We start from the raw sequence: 21,060 nt of genomic DNA on the forward strand, positions 1-21,060 counted from the left end.
GAGCACTCATACGTTGGAGAAAAACCGCCACCTGACTCCTCAGGAGAAGAAATGGAGGATTCTGGACATTCGGTTGATTCTGAAAATGCAGTCAATAGTCCTGCACCCAAAAAGACACATAAAGAATTGTCTTTGCGCGAACTACAGATCAACATAATCGATGCTGTCTCTGCAAAGATAAACGAAAGTGCCGATGGTCTGGAGAAAATGATACGCGAAAACACATCAAAAATAGTTGACCTCGAGACCTCTGCATTCTGACTGTACACCAGAGAAGACACACAGGAGAGAAACCTTATATATGTGGTCAATGTGGTTAGAGTTTTGGTCAATCTGGAGAACTGACTTTACACCAGAGAATACACACAGGAGAGAAGAGTTTCACTACATCAAGCATTCTGACTGTACACCAGAGAAGACACACAGGAGAGAAATCTTATAGCTGTGGTCAATGTGGGAAGAGTTTTGGTCAATCTGGAGAACTGACTTTACACCAGAGAATACACACAGGAGAGAAACCTTTTAGCTGTGATCAATGTGGGAAGAGTTTTACTACATCTGATAATCTGACAGTACACCAGAGAATACACACAGTAGAGAAACCTTATAGCTGTGGTAAATGTTGGAAGAGTTTTGGTCAATCTAGACATCTGACAGTGCACCAGAGAACACACACAGGAGAGAAACCTTATAGCTGTGGTCAATGTGACAAGAGATACTCTGATAAAAGATCTCTGATCAAACATCAGAAAATACATGGAGTTGTTTCATGATATCAATGAAATAATGTCACAATGTAGAATGTTTAAACATTGTAGTAGGAGTATTTTAATGATGTCACAATGTAGAATGTTTTAACATTGTAGAAGGAGTATTTTAATGATGTCACAATGTAGAACCCTAAACGTTTGTCCCCTGTTCTATTGATTTCAACATGATATGGATATTAGCCTCAGGGGGAAAATCCAGGCTCTGAATTGAAAGAGTACTATTTATGTGATTTAACAAAAAGTACTAACAAAAAAAGAGTTGTGTTACACTTACCATGTTAGTGACCCACTTGAATCAAAATGCATCACTTCAAAATGTAGCTAGCTGTTTTCTACAAGTTGTCCTCTAACCAGGGATGTACACATTATTCCCAGATTCCGTGTGGTTTTTGAGCTGTTAGTTTTAACAGGATGTGCAACCTCATCTCCCTCTTCTCGGCACAATTGATTTTAGCATGATATTGATTAGTTATGACAAATAAGTGTTACTTATTTTAGGGACCCCTACATTTAAATTCATCACTCCAAAATGTAGCTGACTGTCTTCTGCAGGTTGTCCTCTAACCAGTGAGGTAAAATATATCTCCATTTCCATGTGTTTTTTTAGTTGTGTTAGTTTCAACAGCACGTACAACCTGATTTCCCCCCTAATCGATATCAGTGATTTATTGCTACTTGTCAAAACAACAGCGTTTTTTGTGCTTGTGCAGTTTATAAGCTGCTTGTTTCAAAAAATACAAGTAATATGATTATTGTGGCAGATGTTTGTGTATATTGCACATGTTATGTTTAGGTTTTCAATTTATCCCAAACTGTTTCTGCATATTGGTTATTGATTTAGACACGTTAAAACTGTTTTAACGTGTCTTAATCAATTGAGGATATCCCGCAGTGTGGTCTCCCTGAGATCCCAAGTTAGAGGGATCCCTCGTGCACCATTTACCCAGGTCACCAGGAGCGGTCACCAAGTCAAGATTCACATCCCCAAATGTGGTGGTTAATTTCTTTAAAATCAATTGAGGAGACAAACTTATCACACAAGTCAGAGTTATTCTTAAACTAAATCTTTATTCACTTAATAATGGAGCAGGGCAATACAACGTACACATACAAAATTAATCAAACGAGTGCTCTACGATAATGATGGCTGGTCAACAACTCCCCCCCAGATGATTCGTTGAGAGCCATAATACAAAAGTACAAAGGTATTTTACAGCCAAGATACACCCCTTTCAACCTACATGACTGGGACCTAAAAAGACACCCACCATGAGACCCACTAAATCTGCCCAAGAAGAGGCAAACAAAAGAAAATCCCACACCAAACTTAAAGACAGGATGTAAACCAAAAAGGTGGAGCAACTAAAGGTGTTGACTCTCCACATGTATCAAGACAACTGGAGCACTGGGCCAGACACTCTTAAATAGAACCTGGACCAGCTCAGGTGAAACACCTTCCCACTAACGAGATGGACAAGCCAGCACAGGTGTAACACATACTGACTAACGAGGTGACACCAATCAGTGCGTCCTACGTGCTAACGGGCTAGACGTGCTAACGAGCTAGACGGGCTAACGAGCTAGACGCGCAAACGAGCTAGACGCGCAAACGAGCTAGACGCGCAAACGAGCTAGACGCGCAAACGAGCTAGACGCGCTAACGAGCTAGACGTGCTAACGAGCTAAAGTCCAACCTCAAAACATAAATGGAAAAACCAAAGCCTGTAACACCTTACCCCTTAAGACAACAAATATATCCTATATTTCTTTTGGACAAGTTTGCTCACCACCAACAGAAAACAACTTCCATTTCACATTATAATCAACTAAATGTATTCCCTTCTACAATATAAACATGGTGTCTACTGGCTGTCAACAATTAAAAACAAGAAAAAAAATGTCTAAATAATATACAGTATCTTTTCTCCTTCATCTTTCGTTCTATACAATCCTTCCTTAGCTTCTAGAACTCTCGTCCTCTTGGAACGAGCCCAAACAAAACTCATCTCCAATAGGACACAGACATGTCTGATTTCAAGAGGAAACTCCTGCAATATCTGTACTAACTTTCCACCTCACTGCAGAGCTTCTCTCTCTTTTCAGGGTTCACTAGATAGGCATGTTGTTGGATCGGGGCCCAGTCCCCAATGTCATGTTCTAGTACATTTGGGTTGGCACATCTGGGAATGAACCCTGATATTCTAAAAGCAGGGCAACAATGTCAATATAATTGTACCAAAAAAATTGTCAGTTGGTTGAATAATCATGATTACTAAATGTTACATGAAATGAAAATATGAAATAGCCCCAATGTCAAAACACAGTTTTAAGTGTCCAAATCAATAACCAATATGCAGAAACAGTTTGGGATAAATTGAAAACCTAAACATAACATGTGCTATATACACAAACATCTGCCACAATAATCATATTACTTGTATTTTTTTTTAAACAAGCACCTTGTTTTGACAAGTAGCAATAAATCACTGATAATCAATTAGAGGGGAAATCAGGTTGTACGTGCTGTTGAAACTAACACAACTAAAATAAACACATGGAAATGGGAGATATATTTTACCTCACTGGTTAGAGGACAACCAGCAGAAGAAAGTCAGCTACATTTTAGAGTGATGCATTTAAATGTAGGGGTCGCTAAACAAAGGAACTTATTTGTCATCACTCATCGATATCATGTTGAAATAAATTATGCAAGAGGAGGGACATGAGGTTGCACGTCCTGTTAAAACGAACAGCTGAAAAACCACATGGAATCTGGGAATAATGTGTACATCCCTGGTTAGAGGACAACTGGTAGAAAACAGCCAGATACATTTTGAAGTGGTGCATTTTGATTCCAGTGGGTCACCAACGTGGTAAGTGTAACAACTTTTTTGTTAGTAACTTTTTGTTAAATCACATATATAGTACTCTTTCAATTCAGAGCCTGGATTTTCCCCCTGAGGATAATATCCATATCATGTTGAAATCAATAGAACAGGGGACAAACGTTTAGGGTTCTACATTGGGACATCATTAAAATACTCCTTCTACAATGTTAAAACATTCTACATTGTGACATTAATTCATTGATATCATGAAACAACTCCTTCATGTAAGTAGTTTCTGACATTTGATCAGAGATCTTTTATCAGATTATCTCTGGTCACAGCTATGAGGGTTCTCTCCTGTGTGTGTTCTCTGGTGTTTAGTCAGACCCCCAGACTCAGTAAAACTCTTCCCACACTGATCACAGCTATATGGTTTCTCTCCTGTGTGTGTTCTCTGGTGCACTGTCAGATGGCCAGATTGAACAAAACTCTTCCCACATTGACCACAGCTATAAGATTTCTCTCCTGTGTGTGTTCTCTGGTGTAGCGTCAGAGTGCTAGATGCAGCAAAACTCTTTCCACATTGATCACAGCTAAAAGGTTTATCTCCTGTGTGTGTTCTCTGGTGTAATGTCAGATGGCCAGATTGAACAAAACTCTTCCCACATTGACCACAGCCATAAGGTTTCTCTCCTGTGTGTGTTCTCTGGTGTAGAGTCAGATTGGTAGACGCAGCAAAACTCTTCCCACATTGATCACAGCTATAGGGTTTCTCTCCTGTGTGTATTCTCTGGTGCACAGTCAGTTCTCCAGATCGACCAAAACTCTTCCCACATTGATCACAGCTATAAGATTTCTCTCCTGTGTGTGTTATCTTGTGTTGAGTCAGAATGTTAGATGTAATAAAACTCTTCCCACATTCATCACAGCTATAAGGTTTCTCTCCTGTGTGTGTTCTCTGGTGTTTAGTCAGACCCCCAGACTCAGTAAAACTCTTCTCACACTGATCACAGCTATACGGTTTCTCTCCTGTGTGTGTTCTCTGGTGTGATGTCAGATTGCCAGATTGAACAAAACTCTTCCCACATTGATCACAGCTATAAGGTTTCTCTCCTGTGTGTGTTCTCTGATGAATTTTAATGCCTAATGAGGTGAATCTCTTCCCACAGTCAGAGCAGCAGTGAGTTCTCTTCCCTGTGGGTCTCTGCTGGTGTTTCTTGAGGAGTTCTGATCTGGAGAGACTCTTCTCTGCCTTGTCAGCTTCATGATGTTGTTGAGGCTCCCCAGAGGATCCACAACTGTCCCGCCTCTCTCCTGTGTGAACGACAAAGTCAGACAGATGGTTAAAGGCCCACAACAGCAGAAATCCATTGTTTATTTGAGGTAAAAGGTCGTACCCATGAAGTTGTACAACAATTGACGTCTGTTCAATTATTTGACAATTAAGACAGTCAACTTAGCAACAATCTTATTTTGTCTTGTTTTCACATTAGTAGTAACTAGAAATAAGTTATTCATGTTGTTGAAACTCTACATTTACATTTACATTTTAGTCATTTAGCAGACGCTCTTATCCAGAGCGACTTACAAATTGGTGCATTCACCTATAATATCCAGTGGAACAACCACTTTACAATAGTGCATCTAAATCTTTTAAGGGGGGGTTAGGAGGATTACTTTATCCTATCCTAGGTATTCCTTAAAGAGGTGGGGTTTCAGGTGTCTCCGGAAGGTGGTGATTGACTCCGCTGTCCTGGCGTCGTGAGGGAGCTTGTTCCACCATTGGGGTGCCAGAGCAGCGAACAGTTTTGACTGGGCTGAGCGGGAACTGTGCTTCCTCAGAGGTAGGGAGGCGAGCAGGCCAGAGGTGGATGAACGGAGTGCCCTTGTTTGGGTGTAGGGCCTGATCAGAGTCTGAAGGTACGGAGGTGCCGTTCCCCTCACAGCTCCGTAGGCAAGCACCATGGTCTTGTAGCGGATGCGAGCTTCGACTGGAAGCCAGTGGAGAGAGCGGAGGAGCGGGGTGACGTGAGAGAACTTGGGAAGGTTGAACACCAGACGGGCTGCGGCGTTCTGGATGAGTTGTAGGGGTTTAATGGCACAGGCAGGGAGCCCAGCCAACAGCGAGTTGCAGTAATCCAGACGGGAGATGACAAGTGCCTGGATTAGGACCTGCGCCGCTTCCTGTGTGAGGCAGGGTCGTACTCTGCGAATGTTGTAGAGCATGAACCTACAGGATCGGGTCACCGCCTTGATGTTGGTGGAGAACGACAGGGTGTTGTCCAGGGTCACGCCAAGGCTCTTAGCACTCTGGGAGGAGGACACAAGGGAGTTGTCAACCGTGATGGCGAGATCATGGAACGGGCAGTCCTTCCCCGGGAGGAAGAGCAGGTCCGTCTTGCCGAGGTTCAGCTTGAGGTGGTGATCCGTCATCCACACTGATATGTCTGCCAGACATGCAGAGATGCGATTCGCCACCTGGTTGTCAGAAGGGGGAAAGGAGAAGATTAATTGTGTGTCATCTGCATAGCAATGATATGAGAGACCATGTGAGGATATGACAGAGCCAAGTGACTTGGTGTATAGCGAGAATAGGAGTGGGCCAAGAACAGAGCCCTGGGGGACACCAGTGGTGAGAGCACGTGGTGCGGAGACAGATTCTCGCCACGCCACCTGGTAGGAGCGACCTGTCAGGTAGGACGCAATCCAAGCGTGCGCGGTGCCGGAGATGCCCAGCTCGGAGAGGGTGGAGAGGAGGATCTGATGGTTCACGGTATCAAAGGCAGCAGATAGGTCTAGAAGGATGAGAGCAGAGGAGAGAGAGTTAGCTTTAGCAGTGCGGAGAGCCTCCGTGACACAGAGAAGAGCAGTCTCAGTTGAATGCCCAGTCTTGAAACCTGACTGATTAGGATCAAGAAGGTCATTCTGAGAGAGATAGCAAGAGAGCTGGCCAAGCACGGCGCGTTCAAGAGTTTTGGAGAGAAAGGAAAGAAGGGATACTGGCCTGTAGTTGTTGACATCGGAGGGATCGAGTGTAGGTTTTTTCAGAAGGGGTGCAACTCTCGCTCTCTTGAAGACGGAAGGGACGTAGCCAGCGGTCAAGGATGCGTTGATGAGCGAGGTGAGGTAGGGGAGAAGGTCTCCGGAAATGGTCTGGAGAAGAGAGGAGGGGATAGGGTCAAGTGGGCAGGTTGTTGGGCGGCCGGCCGTCACAAGACGCGAGATTTCATCTGGAGAGAGAGGGGAGAAAGAGGTCAAAGCACAGGGTAGGGCAGTGTGAGCAGGACCAGCAGTGTCGTTTGACTTAGCAAACGAGGATCGGATGTCGTCAACCTTCTTTTCAAAATGGTTGACGAAGTCATCCGCAGAGAGGGAGGAGGGGGGGGGGGCAGGGGGAGGAGGATTCAGGAGGGAGGAGAAGGTAGCAAAGAGCTTCCTAGGGTTAGAGGCAGATGCTTGGAGTTTAGAGTGGTAGAAAGTGGCTTTAGCAGCAGAGACAGAAGAGGAAAATGTAGAGAGGAGGGAGTGAAAGGATGCCAGGTCCGCAGGGAGGCGAGTTTTCCTCCATTTCCGCTCGGCTGCCCGGAGCCCTGTTCTGTGAGCTCGCAGTGAGTCGTCGAGCCACGGAGCAGGAGGGGAGGACCGAGCCGGCCTGGAGGATAGGGGACAGAGGAAATCAAAGGATGCAGAGAGGGAGGAGAGGAGGGTTGAGGAGGCAGAATCAGGAGATAGGTTGGAGAAGGTTTGAGCAGAGGGAAGAGATGATAGGATGGAAGAGGAGAGAGTAGCGGGAGAGAGAGAGCGAAGGTTGGGACGGCGCAATACCATCCGAGTAGGGGGAGAGTGAGAAGTGTTGGATGAGAGCGAGAGGGAAAAGGATACAAGGTAGTGGTCGGAGACTTGGAGGGGAGTTGCAATGAGATTAGTGGAAGAACAGCATCTAGTAAAGATGAGGTCAAGCGTATTGCCTGCCTTGTGAGTAGGGGGGGAAGGTGAGAGGGTGAGGTCGAAAGAGGAGAGGAGTGGAAAGAAGGAGGCAGAGAGGAATGAGTCGAAGGTAGACGTGGGGAGGTTAAAGTCACCCAGAACTGTGAGAGGTGAGCCATCCTCAGGAAAGGAACTTATCAAGGCGTCAAGCTCATTGATGAACTCTCCAAGGGAACCTGGAGGGCGATAAATGATAAGGATGTTAAGCTTGAAAGGGCTGGTAACTGTGACAGCATGGAATTCAAATGAGGAGATAGACAGATGGGTCAGGGGAGAAAGAGAGAATGTCCACTTGGGAGAGATGAGGATTCCAGTGCCACCACCCCGCTGGCTCGATGCTCTAGGGGTATGCGAGAACACGTAGTCAGACGAGGAGAGAGCAGTAGGAGTAGCAGTGTTATCTGTGGTGATCCATGTTTCCGTCAGCGCCAGGAAGTCTAGGGACTGGAGGGTAGCATAGGCTGAGATGAACTCAGCCTTGTTGGCCGCAGACCGGCAGTTCCAGAGGCTGCCGGAGACCTGGAACTCCACGTGGGTCGTGCGCGCTGGGACCACCAGGTTAGAGTGGCAGCGGCCACGCGGTGTGGAGCGTTTGTATGGCCTGTGCAGAGGAGAGAGAACAGGGATAGGCAGACACATAGTAGACAAGCTACAGAAGAGGCTACGCTAATGCAAATGAGATTGGAGTGACAAGTGGACTACACGTCTCGAATGTTCAGGAAGTTAAGCCTTATATTATACACCTTATATTTAAAGCCTTTTTGAATCCACATTTTACACTAAATAAGAACTGATATTTCTTGTGGACAGAAAAGGCACCACATGGTAGGAATGACTCAGCAGCACCTAGACACTAGTTTAGTGGATTCCAAATGTTCCCTCTACTTTATTCTACATTATTAACCTGAAATACTCACTTTACTTGGAAACTGAGTTGCAGTTTAGAGGTTAAACTATGAGCTGCTCTGTCATCTCAAAATGACCCTGTACAGATACTTTCTTATATTCAGTTTCAACTGTAGTCAAGGAGTCACCCTTCATATAACAACAGTAACCAGAGGGTGGGGCTAACAGTCAGTTACAACTGTAGTCAAGGAGTCACCCTTCACATAACAACAGTAACCAGAGGGTGGAGCTAACAGTCAGTTTCAACTGTAGTCAAGGAGTCACTCTTCATATAACAACAGTAACCAGAGGGTGGAGCTAACAGTCAGTTTCAACTGTAGTCAAGGAGTCACCCTTCATATAACAACAGTAACCAGAGGGTGGAGCTAACAGTCAGTTACAACTGTAGTCAAGGAGTCACCCTTCACATAACAACAGTAACCAGAGGGTGGAGCTAACAGTCAGTTTCAACTGTAGTCAAGGAGTCACCCTTCACATAACAACAGTAACCAGAGGGTGGGGCTAACAGTCAGTTTCAACTGTAGTCAAGGAGTCACCCTTCACATAACAACAATAACCAGAGGGTGGAGCTAACAGTCAGTTTCAACTGTAGTCAAGGTGTCACCCTTCATATAACAACAGTAACCAGAGGGTGGAGCTAACAGTCAGTTTCAACTGTAGTCAAGGAGTCACCCTTCACATAACAACAGTAACCAGAGGGTGGAGCTAACAGTCAGTTTCAACTGTAGTCAAGGTGTCACCCTTCATATAACAACAATAACCAGAGGGTGGAGCTAACAGTCAGTTTCAACTGTAGTCAAGGAGTCACCCTTCACATAACAACAGTAACCAGAGGGTGGAGCTAACAGTCAGTTTCAACTGTAGTCAAGGAGTCACTCTTCATATAACAACAGTAACCAGAGGGTGGAGCTAACAGTCAGTTTCAACTGTAGTCAAGGAGTCACCCTTCACATAACAACAGTAACCAGAGGGTGGAGCTAACAGTCAGTTTCAACTGTAGTCAAGGAGTCACCCTTCATATAACAACAGTAACCAGAGGGTGGAGCTAACAGTCAGTTTCAACTGTAGTCAAGGAGTCACCCTTCATATAACAACAGTAACCAGAGGGTGGAGCTAACAGTCAGTTTCAACTGTAGTCAAGGAGTCACCCTTCACATAACAACAGTAACCAGAGGGTGGAGCTAACAGTCAGTTTCAACTGTAGTCAAGGTGTCACCCTTCATATAACAACAATAACCAGAGGGTGGAGCTAACAGTCAGTTTCAACTGTAGTCAAGGAGTCACCCTTCACATAACAACAGTAACCAGAGGGTGGAGCTAACAGTCAGTTTCAACTGTAGTCAAGGAGTCACCCTTCACATAACAACAGTAACCAGAGGGTGGAGCTAACAGTCAGTTTCAACTGTAGTCAAGGAGTCACCCTTCACATAACAACAGTAACCAGAGGGTGGAGCTAACAGTCAGTTTCAACTGTAGTCAAGGAGTCACCCTTCACATAACAACAGTAACCAGAGGGTGGGGCTAACAGTCAGTTACAACTGTAGTCAAGGAGTCACCCTTCATATAACAACAGTAACCAGAGGGTGGAGCTAACAGTCAGTTTCAACTGTAGTCAAGGAGTCACCCTTCATATAACAACAGTAACCAGAGGGTGGAGCTAACAGTCAGTTTCAACTGTAGTCAAGGAGTCACCCTTCACATAACAACAATAACCAGAGGGTGGAGCTAACAGTCAGTTTCAACTGTAGTCAAGGAGTCACCCTTCACATAACAACAGTAACCAGAGGGTGGAGCTAACAGTCAGTTACAACTGTAGTCAAGGAGTCACCCTTCACATAACAACAATAACCAGAGGGTGGGGCTAACAGTCAGTTACAACTGTAGTCAAGGAGTCACCCTTCACATAACAACAGTAACCAGAGGGTGGAGCTAACAGTCAGTTTCAACTGTAGTCAAGGAGTCACCCTTCACATAACAACAGTAACCAGAGGGTGGAGCTAACAGTCAGTTTCAACTGTAGTCAAGGAGTCACCCTTCATATAACAACAGTAACCAGAGGGTGGAGCTAACAGTCAGTTTCAACTGTAGTCAAGGAGTCACCCTTCATATAACAACAGTAACCAGAGGGTGGAGCTAACAGTCAGTTTCAACTGTAGTCAAGGAGTCACCCTTCATATAACAACAGTAACCAGAGGGTGGAGCTAACAGTCAGTTTCAACTGTAGTCAAGGAGTCACCCTTCATATAACAACAGTAACCAGAGGGTGGAGCTAACAGTCAGTTTCAACTGTAGTCAAGGAGTCACCCTTCATATAACAACAGTAACCAGAGGGTGGAGCTAACAGTCAGTTTCAACTGTAGTCAAGGTGTCACCCTTCATATAACAACAGTAACCAGAGGGTGGAGCTAACAGTCAGTTTCAACTGTAGTCAAGGAGTCACCCTTCACATAACAACAGTAACCAGAGGGTGGGGCTAACAGTCAGTTTCAACTGTAGTCAAGGAGTCACCCTTCACATAACAACAGTAACCAGAGGGTGGAGCTAACAGTCAGTTTCAACTGTAGTCAAGGAGTCACCCTTCATATAACAACAGTAACCAGAGGGTGGAGCTAACAGTCAGTTTCAACTGTAGTCAAGGTGTCACCCTTCATATAACAACAATAACCAGAGGGTGGAGCTAACAGTCAGTTTCAACTGTAGTCAAGGAGTCACCCTTCACATAACAACAGTAACCAGAGGGTGGAGCTAACAGTCAGTTTCAACTGTAGTCAAGGTGTCACCCTTCACATAACAACAGTAACCAGAGGGTGGGGCTAACAGTCAGTTTCAACTGTAGTCAAGGAGTCACCCTTCATATAACAACAGTAACCAGAGGGTGGGGCTAACAGTCAGTTTCAACTGTAGTCAAGGAGTCACCCTTCATATAACAACAATAACCAGAGGGTGGAGCTAACAGTCAGTTTCAACTGTAGTCAAGGTGTCACCCTTCACATAACAACAGTAACCAGAGGGTGGAGCTAACAGTCAGTTACATGAGACAGCAGTAACGTGACATTGTTCTGAATCTTGCTAAAAAAATGTTATAGTCCTTCTTCAAGACATCTCTCTTACATTATTTTAGCTAAACTTATAATTTACTGGAAATCAGGTTTAGTTGTGTTTTTCCCCTGTAAGGTGTGTACGTGCTGGATAATAACTAAAGGATTGAGAAACCCTGAGATAAACATAAAACCATATAATGTAAAAGCTCCTCCACCATCTTTACCAGACGTTTTACTGATAACATGTAGACCTACTGATTAGTTTCCACTTTGAAAACTGCTGTCTGTCAGCAACTCAGCTCAAGTAGCAGTTCTACTAACTAGTAATATCTCATTCCTAGTATTCATTCTCTTACTCTGTCCAATAGAATAAATTATTGTTCAGAAATACTTACTTATTTGTCAGTCATCTCCATATAGTGTTTTCTGCTCTGTCGTCTCAAAATGGATCCTGAACAAAATAACATATTTACTTTCTGTTTCAGCTCAGCCGCCTCCCGAGTGGTGCAGAGTCCCGCCTCTTGCGTCACTGCAGTACCTGGTTAGAGTCCAGGCTGCATGACTGGGAGTCCCATAGGGCGGCGCACAATTGGCACAGCGTCGTCAAGGTTTGGCCGGGGTAGGCCGTCATTGTTAATAAGAATTTGTTCTGACTTACCTAGTTAAATAAAAGTGAAATAAAAATAAAACATCTTCCACTAGATGGCAGTAAACACCTGCTGTAACCTGACTTTACAGGAGTATCAATATGATATAAACAGCTAAACTGATACGAGATCAGCTCTCCTATGAAGACTGTCACAGGTTTACAGCAGTATCAATATGATATAAACAGCTAAACTGATATGAGATCAGCTCTCCTATGAAGACTGTCACAGGTTTACAGCAGTATCAATATGATATAATAAGCTAAACTGATCTGAGATCAGCTCTCCTATGAAGACTGTCAGATGGTTAACAGCAGTATCAATATGATATAAACAGCTAAACTGATCCGAGATCAGCTCTCTTATGAAGACTGTCACAGGTTTACAGCAGCTGACAGTTGCTACTTCATCGCTACTAACTCAAACTACCTTGGTTTAAATAAAGACAATATATGTAAAGATTAAAAGGTATATAACTTATAAATCATGAGCCTCATCTTGAGGAGTATGTGATTGGATGTTATAGACCCCATCTGAACAGTTTCTTTCCCATGCTGTGGCCCTCACCATCTGGCCCATAGAGACTAAATGACTATGCTGTGGCCCTCACCATCTGGCCTAAATGAGACTAAAGGACTATGCTGTGGCCCTCACCAACAGGCCCATAGACTAAATGACTATGCTGTGGCCCTCACCATCTGGCCCATAGAGACTAAGTGACTGTGCTGTGGCCCTCACCATCTGGCCCATAGAGACTAAAGGACTATGCTGTGGCCCTCACCAACAGGCCCATAGAGACTAAATGACTATGCTGTGGCCCTCACCATCTGGCCCATAGAGACTAAAAGACTATGCTGTGGCCCTCACCATCTGGTCCATAGAGACTAAAGGACTATGCTGTGGCCCTCACCATCTGGCCCATAGAGACTAAAGGACTATGCTGTGGCCCTCACCATCTGGCCCATAGAGACTAAAGGACTATGCTGTGGCCCTCACCATCTGGCCCATAGAGACTAAAGGACTATGCTGTGGCCCTCACCATCTGGCCCATAGAGACTAAAAGACTATGCTGTGGCCCTCACCAACAGGCCCATAGAGACTAAATGACTATGCACTCTACGCTGCACACCACCTCAACGGGGATGTGGTGGAGGGTAAACCCATGTAAACGCACTTACACACCTTTTTATTTGTAAAATAGCGTTTACTCAACACTGTATTTTGTTAATTATCGTTTACCACTTATTATGCGTTTCCAGCGTTAAGTCTAAATTCTATCGCAGAAACCGGGCCCAGGTTGGTCAGCATGATAAAGAATCATATCTCAAGGTTACTCTGTCGATTGAATGTCTGACTACGACCTAACTTTATAATAGTTATATGTAGCCAAGACTTACCAGAGTCTGTCAGTCTGTCCTTCAAATCAACACATTTATCCTGCTTCTAATGTTGCTGAGAAATGTGCGATACATTTTGTAACCACAGTTACTTTCACTTTCATATGAGGAAATCACGTCCCTTCTGACGTCACCGGTGTATGGTTAAATAATGATGACAGAAGAGATCTACTAACTAGTAATAATATGTAATTCCAGGTATTCATTATCTTACTCTGTCCTTTATTGTTCAGAAATACTTTATTTGTACTTCTCTCCATATAGTGTGTTTTCCTCTTTTGTCATCTCACCATGGATCCTGCACTCAGCCGTCTCCCCACCCTGATAATAAAGTGTTTTATTGGTATCTTCCACTAGATGGCAGTAAACACCTGCTGTAACTACACTTTACAACAGCATTCCTTATTCATAAAGGCAGTGTCTCAAAGGAGGAATCAGGATCAGGTCCCCCTCTCCATGTAACCTGATTCATTATGATCTAGGATCAGGTCCTCCTCTCCATGTAATCTGATTCATTATGATCTAGGATCAGGTCCCCCCTCTCCATGTAATCTAATTCATTATGATCTAGGATCAGGTCCTCCTCTCCATGTAATCTGATTCATTATGATCTAGGATCAGGTACCCCCTCTCCATGTAATCTGATTCATTATGATCTAGGATCAGGTCCCTCCTCTCCATGTAATCTGATTCATTATGATCTAGGATCAGGTCCCCCCTCTCCATGTAATCTGATTCATTATGATCTAGGATCAGGTCCCCCCTCTCCATGTAATCTGATTCATTATGATCTAGGATCAGGTCCCTCCTCTCCATGTAATCTGATTCATTATGATCTAGGATCAGGTCCTCCCTCTCCTTGTAATCTGATTCATTATGATCTAGGATCAGGTCCCTCCTCTCCATGTAATCTGATTCATTATGATCTAGGATCAGGTCCCCTCCTCTCCATGTAATCTGATTCATTATGATCTAGGATCAGGTCCCCCCTCTCCATGTAATCTGATTAATTATGATCTAGGATCAGGTCCCCCCTCTCAATGTAATCTGATTCATTATGATCTAGGATCAGGTCCCTCCTCTCCATGTAATCTGATTCATTATGATCTAGGATCAGGTCCCCCCTCTCCATGTAATCTGATTCATTATGATCTAGTTGTCAGAGCTAGAGTGGTGTTTGTCAGACTATGAGACATCCCGGTTTGGCCAACAAACTATTATGATACCACTCTATTGTAAACTGTGACTTGTACAAACAAGCTGGTGTTCTATGTGTTGCTCTAGGAATTACAGCAAACTAACAGGGTGGAAAGTGATATTAGGGACACACAGAAAAACTTAAATTAAATAATATGAATGAACAAATGAATGAACAAATGAATGAATGAATGACATTTTATTTCCATGTCAAATCGCCAACTGGCAACCCATCCCTTATGGGGTTAATTGCCACATAAACAAACATTACAATAATTCACTGTGGTAATTAAATGATAATTCCTCTTCAGTGCTCTCTGCATTGAGCATCACATGAAGAATGAAAACAACGTAAGGTAAAAATCAATACATAATAGTAAATAAGGTGATGCAAACAATAATTATATCCCTAGAGCAGAACAATAATATACACATATACACACACTGTATATATGCACATACATACACACTGTATATATACACATCACATACATACATACATACACACTGTATAGATACACATACATACATACACACTGTATATATACACATACATAACATATACACTGTATATATACACATACATACATACACACTGTATATATACACATACATACATACATACACACTGTATATATACACATACATACATACATACATACATACATACATACATACACACTGTATATATACACATACATAACATATACACTGTATATATACACATACATACATACACACTGTATATATACACATACATACATACACACTGTATATATACACATCACATACATACATACATACACACTGTATATATACACATACATACATACATACACACTGTATATATACACATACATACATACATACACACTGTATATATATACATACATACATACACACTGTATATATACACATACATACATACACACTGTATATATACACATACATACATACACACTGTATATATATACATACATAACATATACAGATAAATAAATACAGAAAAAAATAAACAGAAGGAATTTGAACCCAGTCTGACACAAAGAGAAGATTCATATGGGAGACAAGTCTATACACAATCTATATATACACATACCATTTACCACATAGAAGAGTCATATGGGAGACAAGCCTATACACAATCTATATATACACATACCATTTACCACATAGAAGATTCATATGGGAGACAAGTCTATACACAATCTATATATACACATACCATTTACCACATAGAAGATTAATATGGGAGACAAGTCTATACACAATCTATATACACATGTACCATTTACCACATAGAAGACTCATATGGGAGACAAGTCTATACACAATCTATATATACACATGTACCATTTACCACATAGAAGACTCATATGGGAGACAAGTCTATACACAATCTATATATACACATGTACCATTTACCACATAGAAGACTCATATGGGAGACAAGTCTATACACAATCTATATACACATGTACCATTTACCACATAGAAGACTCATATGGGAGACAAGTCTATACACAATCTATATACACATGTACCATTTACCACGCAGAAGCTAAATATTTTTACAATTTAATTATAGATAAACATTTTTCTTATATTCCAGGATTTATCTAAATATTCCACAAACGGAAATACACAATGGACAAAAAAACATTTCAATTTCTCCTCATCACTCATCACATACTGCCAGGGTATATCTGGTGGTCTTTCTGGAATAAGAGCAAGCGTATATCATGGTAGAAAAGGAAATAGAGGATTAAATCAGTTTAATTCTCTATTTCTTTAAGGTCACAATAGTTACATAGTCTTTCCTCCATTTCACCACAATACTGACCTGTTTCAATACTCAGAGAAAATACTCCTGATCTTACCTGTTTCAATACTCAGAGGCAATATCCATGATCGTACCTGTTTCAATACACAGAGACAATATTCCTGAAATAATCTGTTTCAATACTCAGAGACAATATCCCTGATCTGACCTGTTTCAATACTCAGAGACAATATCCCTGATCTGACCTGTTTCAATACTCAGAGGAAATATCCCTGATCTGAACTGTTTCAATACGCAGAGACAATATCCCTGATCTGACCTGTTTCAATACTCAGAGGAAATATCCCTGATCTGAACTGTTTCAATACGCAGAGACAATATCCCTGATCTGAACTGTTTCAATACGCAGAGGCAATATCCCTGATCTGACCTGTTTCAATACACAGAGACAATATCCCTGATCTTCCCTGTGCACATAGAGATCTCTTGCTTTTAGGTAGGTTATACATAATATATCTCTCACACACCAATTCACCCTGAATCAAACAAAAGGTTCTCAATTTGGGTTGATGATTCATCTCCTCCACCCATCTTTTTTTCATGTCGCATCAACAGTTGTTTTTTAATCATATCTATGTCTCCCTTCATTTGGTTTTGGTACAGATGTTCATAGTTACACTGTTGAAAAAGCTCAGACATTTCAGTTGCCCAGGCTTCCCCTATGGATAGATAAATACAATAATCATGAAAAAAGTCATTGATGAAAGAGACTTCAACTAGGACTATAAAATAATGAAGAAACAGTTTAACATTTTGTTATTTTATGGCTTATATTTATTGTAGAAGTTGATAAATAACACCTGGGGACAAAAACGCCTACATCTTCTGACAAAAAGTGTTAAAATGCATAACATTCCCTTTCAGGATCCATATTTTGGTGTTTATAAGGTAAAGGACACCTGATATTTAAAGCCTTTTTGAATCCACATTTTACACTAAATAAGAACTGATTTTTCCCGGGGACAGAAAAGACACCACATGGTAGGAATGACTCAGCAGCACTCCTACACTAGTTTAGTGGATTCCAAATGTTCCCTCTACTTTATTCTAGATTATTGACCTGAAATACTCACTTTACTTGGAAACTGAGTTGCAGTTTAGAGGTTAAACTATGAGCTGCTCTGTCATCTCAAAATGACCCTGTACAGATACTTTCTTATATTCAGTTTCAACTGTAGTCAAGGTGTCACCCTTCATATAACAACAGTAACCAGAGGGTGGAGCTAACAGTCAGTTTCAACTGTAGTCAAGGTGTCACCCTTCATATAACAACAGTAACCAGAGGGTGGAGCTAACAGTCAGTTTCAACTGTAGTCAAGGAGTCACTCTTCATATAACAACAGTAACCAGAGGGTGGAGCTAACAGTCAGTTTCAACTGTAGTCAAGGAGTCACCCTTCATATAACAACAGTAACCAGAGGGTGGAGCTAACAGTCAGTTTCAACTGTAGTCAAGGAGTCACCCTTCATATAACAACAGTAACCAGAGGGTGGAGCTAACAGTCAGTTTCAACTGTAGTCAAGGTGTCACCCTTCACATAACAACAGTAACCAGAGGGTGGGGCTAACAGTCAGTTTCAACTGTAGTCAAGGTGTCACCCTTCACATAACAACAGTAACCAGAGGGTGGAGCTAACAGTCAGTTTCAACTGTAGTCAAGGAGTCACCCTTCATATAACAACAGTAACCAGAGGGTGGAGCTAACAGTCAGTTTCAACTGTAGTCAAGGAGTCACCCTTCATATAACAACAGTAACCAGAGGGTGGGGCTAACAGTCAGTTTCAACTGTAGTCAAGGAGTCACCCTTCATATAACAACAGTAACCAGAGGGTGGAGCTAACAGTCAGTTACAACTGTAGTCAAGGAGTCACCCTTCATGTAACAACAGTAACCAGAGGGTGGAGCTAACAGTCAGTTTCAACTGTAGTCAAGGAGTCACCCTTCATATAACAACAGTAACCAGAGGGTGGGGCTAACAGTCAGTTTCAACTGTAGTCAAGGAGTCACCCTTCATATAACAACAGTAACCAGAGGGTGGAGCTAACAGTCAGTTACAACTGTAGTCAAGGAGTCACCCTTCATGTAACAACAGTAACCAGAGGGTGGAGCTAACAGTCAGTTTCAACTGTAGTCAAGGAGTCACCCTTCATATAACAACAGTAACCAGAGGGTGGGGCTAACAGTCAGTTACATGAGACAGCAGTAACGTGACATTGTTCTGAATCTTGCTTAAAAAATGTTATAGTCCTTCTTCAAGACATCTCTCTTACATTATTTTAGCTAAACTTATAATTTACTCGAAATCAGGTTTAGTTGTGTTTTTCCCCTGTAAGGTGTGTAAGTGCTGGATAATAACTAAAAGATTGAGAAACCCTGAGATAAACATAAAACCATATAATGTAAAAGCTCCTCCGCCATCTTTACCAGACGTTTTACTGATAACATGTAGACCTACTGATTAGTTTCCACTTTGAAAACTGCTGTCTGTCAGCAACTCAGCTCAAGTAGCAGTTCTACTAACTAGTAATATATCATTCCTGGTATTCATTCACATACTCTGTCATTTAGAATGAATTATTGTTCATAAATACTTACTTTATTTGTCAGTATTGTCCATATAGTGTTTTCTGCTCTGTCATCTCAAAATGGATCCTGTACAAAATCACATATTTACTTTCAGTCACCTCCTGGGTGGTGCAGTGGTCTAAACCACCCCATCTGAACAGTTTCTCACCAACTGGCCACCTGGTCTATAGAGACTAAATGACTATACACTCTACGCTGCACACCACATCAACGGGGATGTGGTGGAGGGTAAACCCACGTAAACGCGCTTACGCACCTTTTTATTTGTAAAATAGCGTTTACTCAACTTTGTATTTTGTTAATTATCGTTTACCACTTCTTATGCGTTTCCAGCGTTAAGCCTAAATTCCATCGTGGAAAACGGGCCCAGGTTGGTCAGCATGATAAAGAATCATATCTCAAGCCTACTCTGTCTATTGAATGTCTGACTACGACCTAACTTTATAATAGTTATATGTAGCCAAGACTTACCAGAGTCTGTACGTCTGTCCTTCAAATCAACACATTTATCCTGCTTCTAATGTTGCTGAGAAATGTGCGCTACATTTTGTAACCACAGTTACTTTCACTTTCATATGAGGAAATCACGTCCCTTCTGACGTCACCGGTGTATGGGTAAATAATGATGACAGAAGAGATCTACTAACTAGTAATAATATGTAATTCCAGGTATTCATTATCTTACTCTGTCCTTTATTGTTCAGAAATACTTTATTTGTACTTCTCTCCATATAGTGTGTTTTCCTCTTTTGTCATCTCACCATGGATCCTGCACTCAGCCGTCTCCCCACCCTGATAATAAAGTGTTTTATTGGTATCTTCCACTAGATGGCAGTAAACACCTGCTGTAACTAGACTTTACAACAGCATTCCTTATTCATAAAGGCAGTGTCTCAAAGGAGGAGTGCTGAACCAGGATCAGCTCCCCCTGTCTATGTAATCTGATTCATTATGATCTAGGATCAGGTCCCCCCTCTCCATGTAATCTGATTCATTATGATCTAGGATCAGGTCCCCCCTCTCCATGTAATCTGATTCATTATGATCTAGGATCAGGTCCCCCCCTCTCCATGTAATCTGATTCATTATGATCTAGGATCAGGTCCCTCCTCTCCATGTAATCTGATTCATTATGATCTAGGATCAGGTCCCTCCTCTCCATGTAATCTGATTCATTATGATCTAGGATCAGGTCCCCCCCTCTCCATGTAATCTGATTCATTATGATCTAGGATCAGGTCCCTCCTCTCCATGTAATCTGATTCATTATGATCTAGGATCAGGTCCCTCCTCTCCATGTAATCTGATTCATTATGATCTAGGATCAGGTCCCCCCCTCTCCATGTAATCTGATTCATTATGATCTAGGATCAGGTCCCCCTCTCCATGTAATCTGATTCATTATGATCTAGGATCAGGTCCCCCTCTCCATGTAATCTGATTCATTATGATCTAGGATCAGGTCCCCCCTCTCCATGTAATCTGATTCATTATGATCTAGGATCAGGTCCCCCTCTCCATGTAATCTGATTCATTATGATCTAGGATCAGGTCCCCCCCTCTCCATGTAATCTGATTCATTATGATCTAGGATCAGGTCCCTCCTCTCCATGTAATCTGATTCATTATGATCTAGGATCAGGTCCCTCCTCTCCATGTAATCTGATTCATTATGATCTAGGATCAGGTCCCCCCCTCTCCATGTAATCTGATTCATTATGATCTAGGATCAGGTCCCTCCTCTCCATGTAATCTGATTCATTATGATCTAGGATCAGGTCCCTCCTCTCCATGTAATCTGATTCATTATGATCTAGGATCAGGTCCCCCCCTCTCCATGTAATCTGATTCATTATGAT

The 21,060-nt window shown here is 42.2% G+C and overlaps 1 protein-coding gene and 1 long non-coding RNA gene across 2 annotated transcripts; both read right to left on the reverse strand.

Moving 5' to 3' along the window:
• Positions 1–1,818: 1,818 nt before the first annotated feature.
• On the reverse strand, positions 1,819–14,772 carry LOC145866984 (uncharacterized). The gene is made up of 2 exons (XM_082971039.1): positions 14,763–14,772; positions 1,819–5,053 (listed from the first exon to the last, which is right to left on the reverse strand). Exons 1-2 carry the CDS (start codon positions 14,770–14,772, stop codon positions 3,924–3,926), a joined length of 1,140 nt encoding a protein of 379 aa, XP_082827165.1. The 3' UTR covers positions 1,819–3,923.
• A 992-nt stretch (positions 14,773–15,764) lies between these two features.
• Positions 15,765–20,153, reverse strand: LOC145867022 (uncharacterized). Its single transcript, XR_014383195.1, has 3 exons — positions 19,211–20,153; positions 16,654–17,275; positions 15,765–16,491 (listed from the first exon to the last, which is right to left on the reverse strand). It is a non-coding gene; the product is annotated as an uncharacterized LOC145867022 (long non-coding RNA).
• Between the last annotated feature and the right edge of the window lie 907 nt (positions 20,154–21,060).

Source organism: Salmo salar, unplaced genomic scaffold (assembly GCF_965601325.2).
Source record: "Salmo salar unplaced genomic scaffold, fSalSal1 ptg000152l, whole genome shotgun sequence".
NCBI classification, from domain to species: Eukaryota; Metazoa; Chordata; class Actinopteri; order Salmoniformes; family Salmonidae; genus Salmo; species Salmo salar.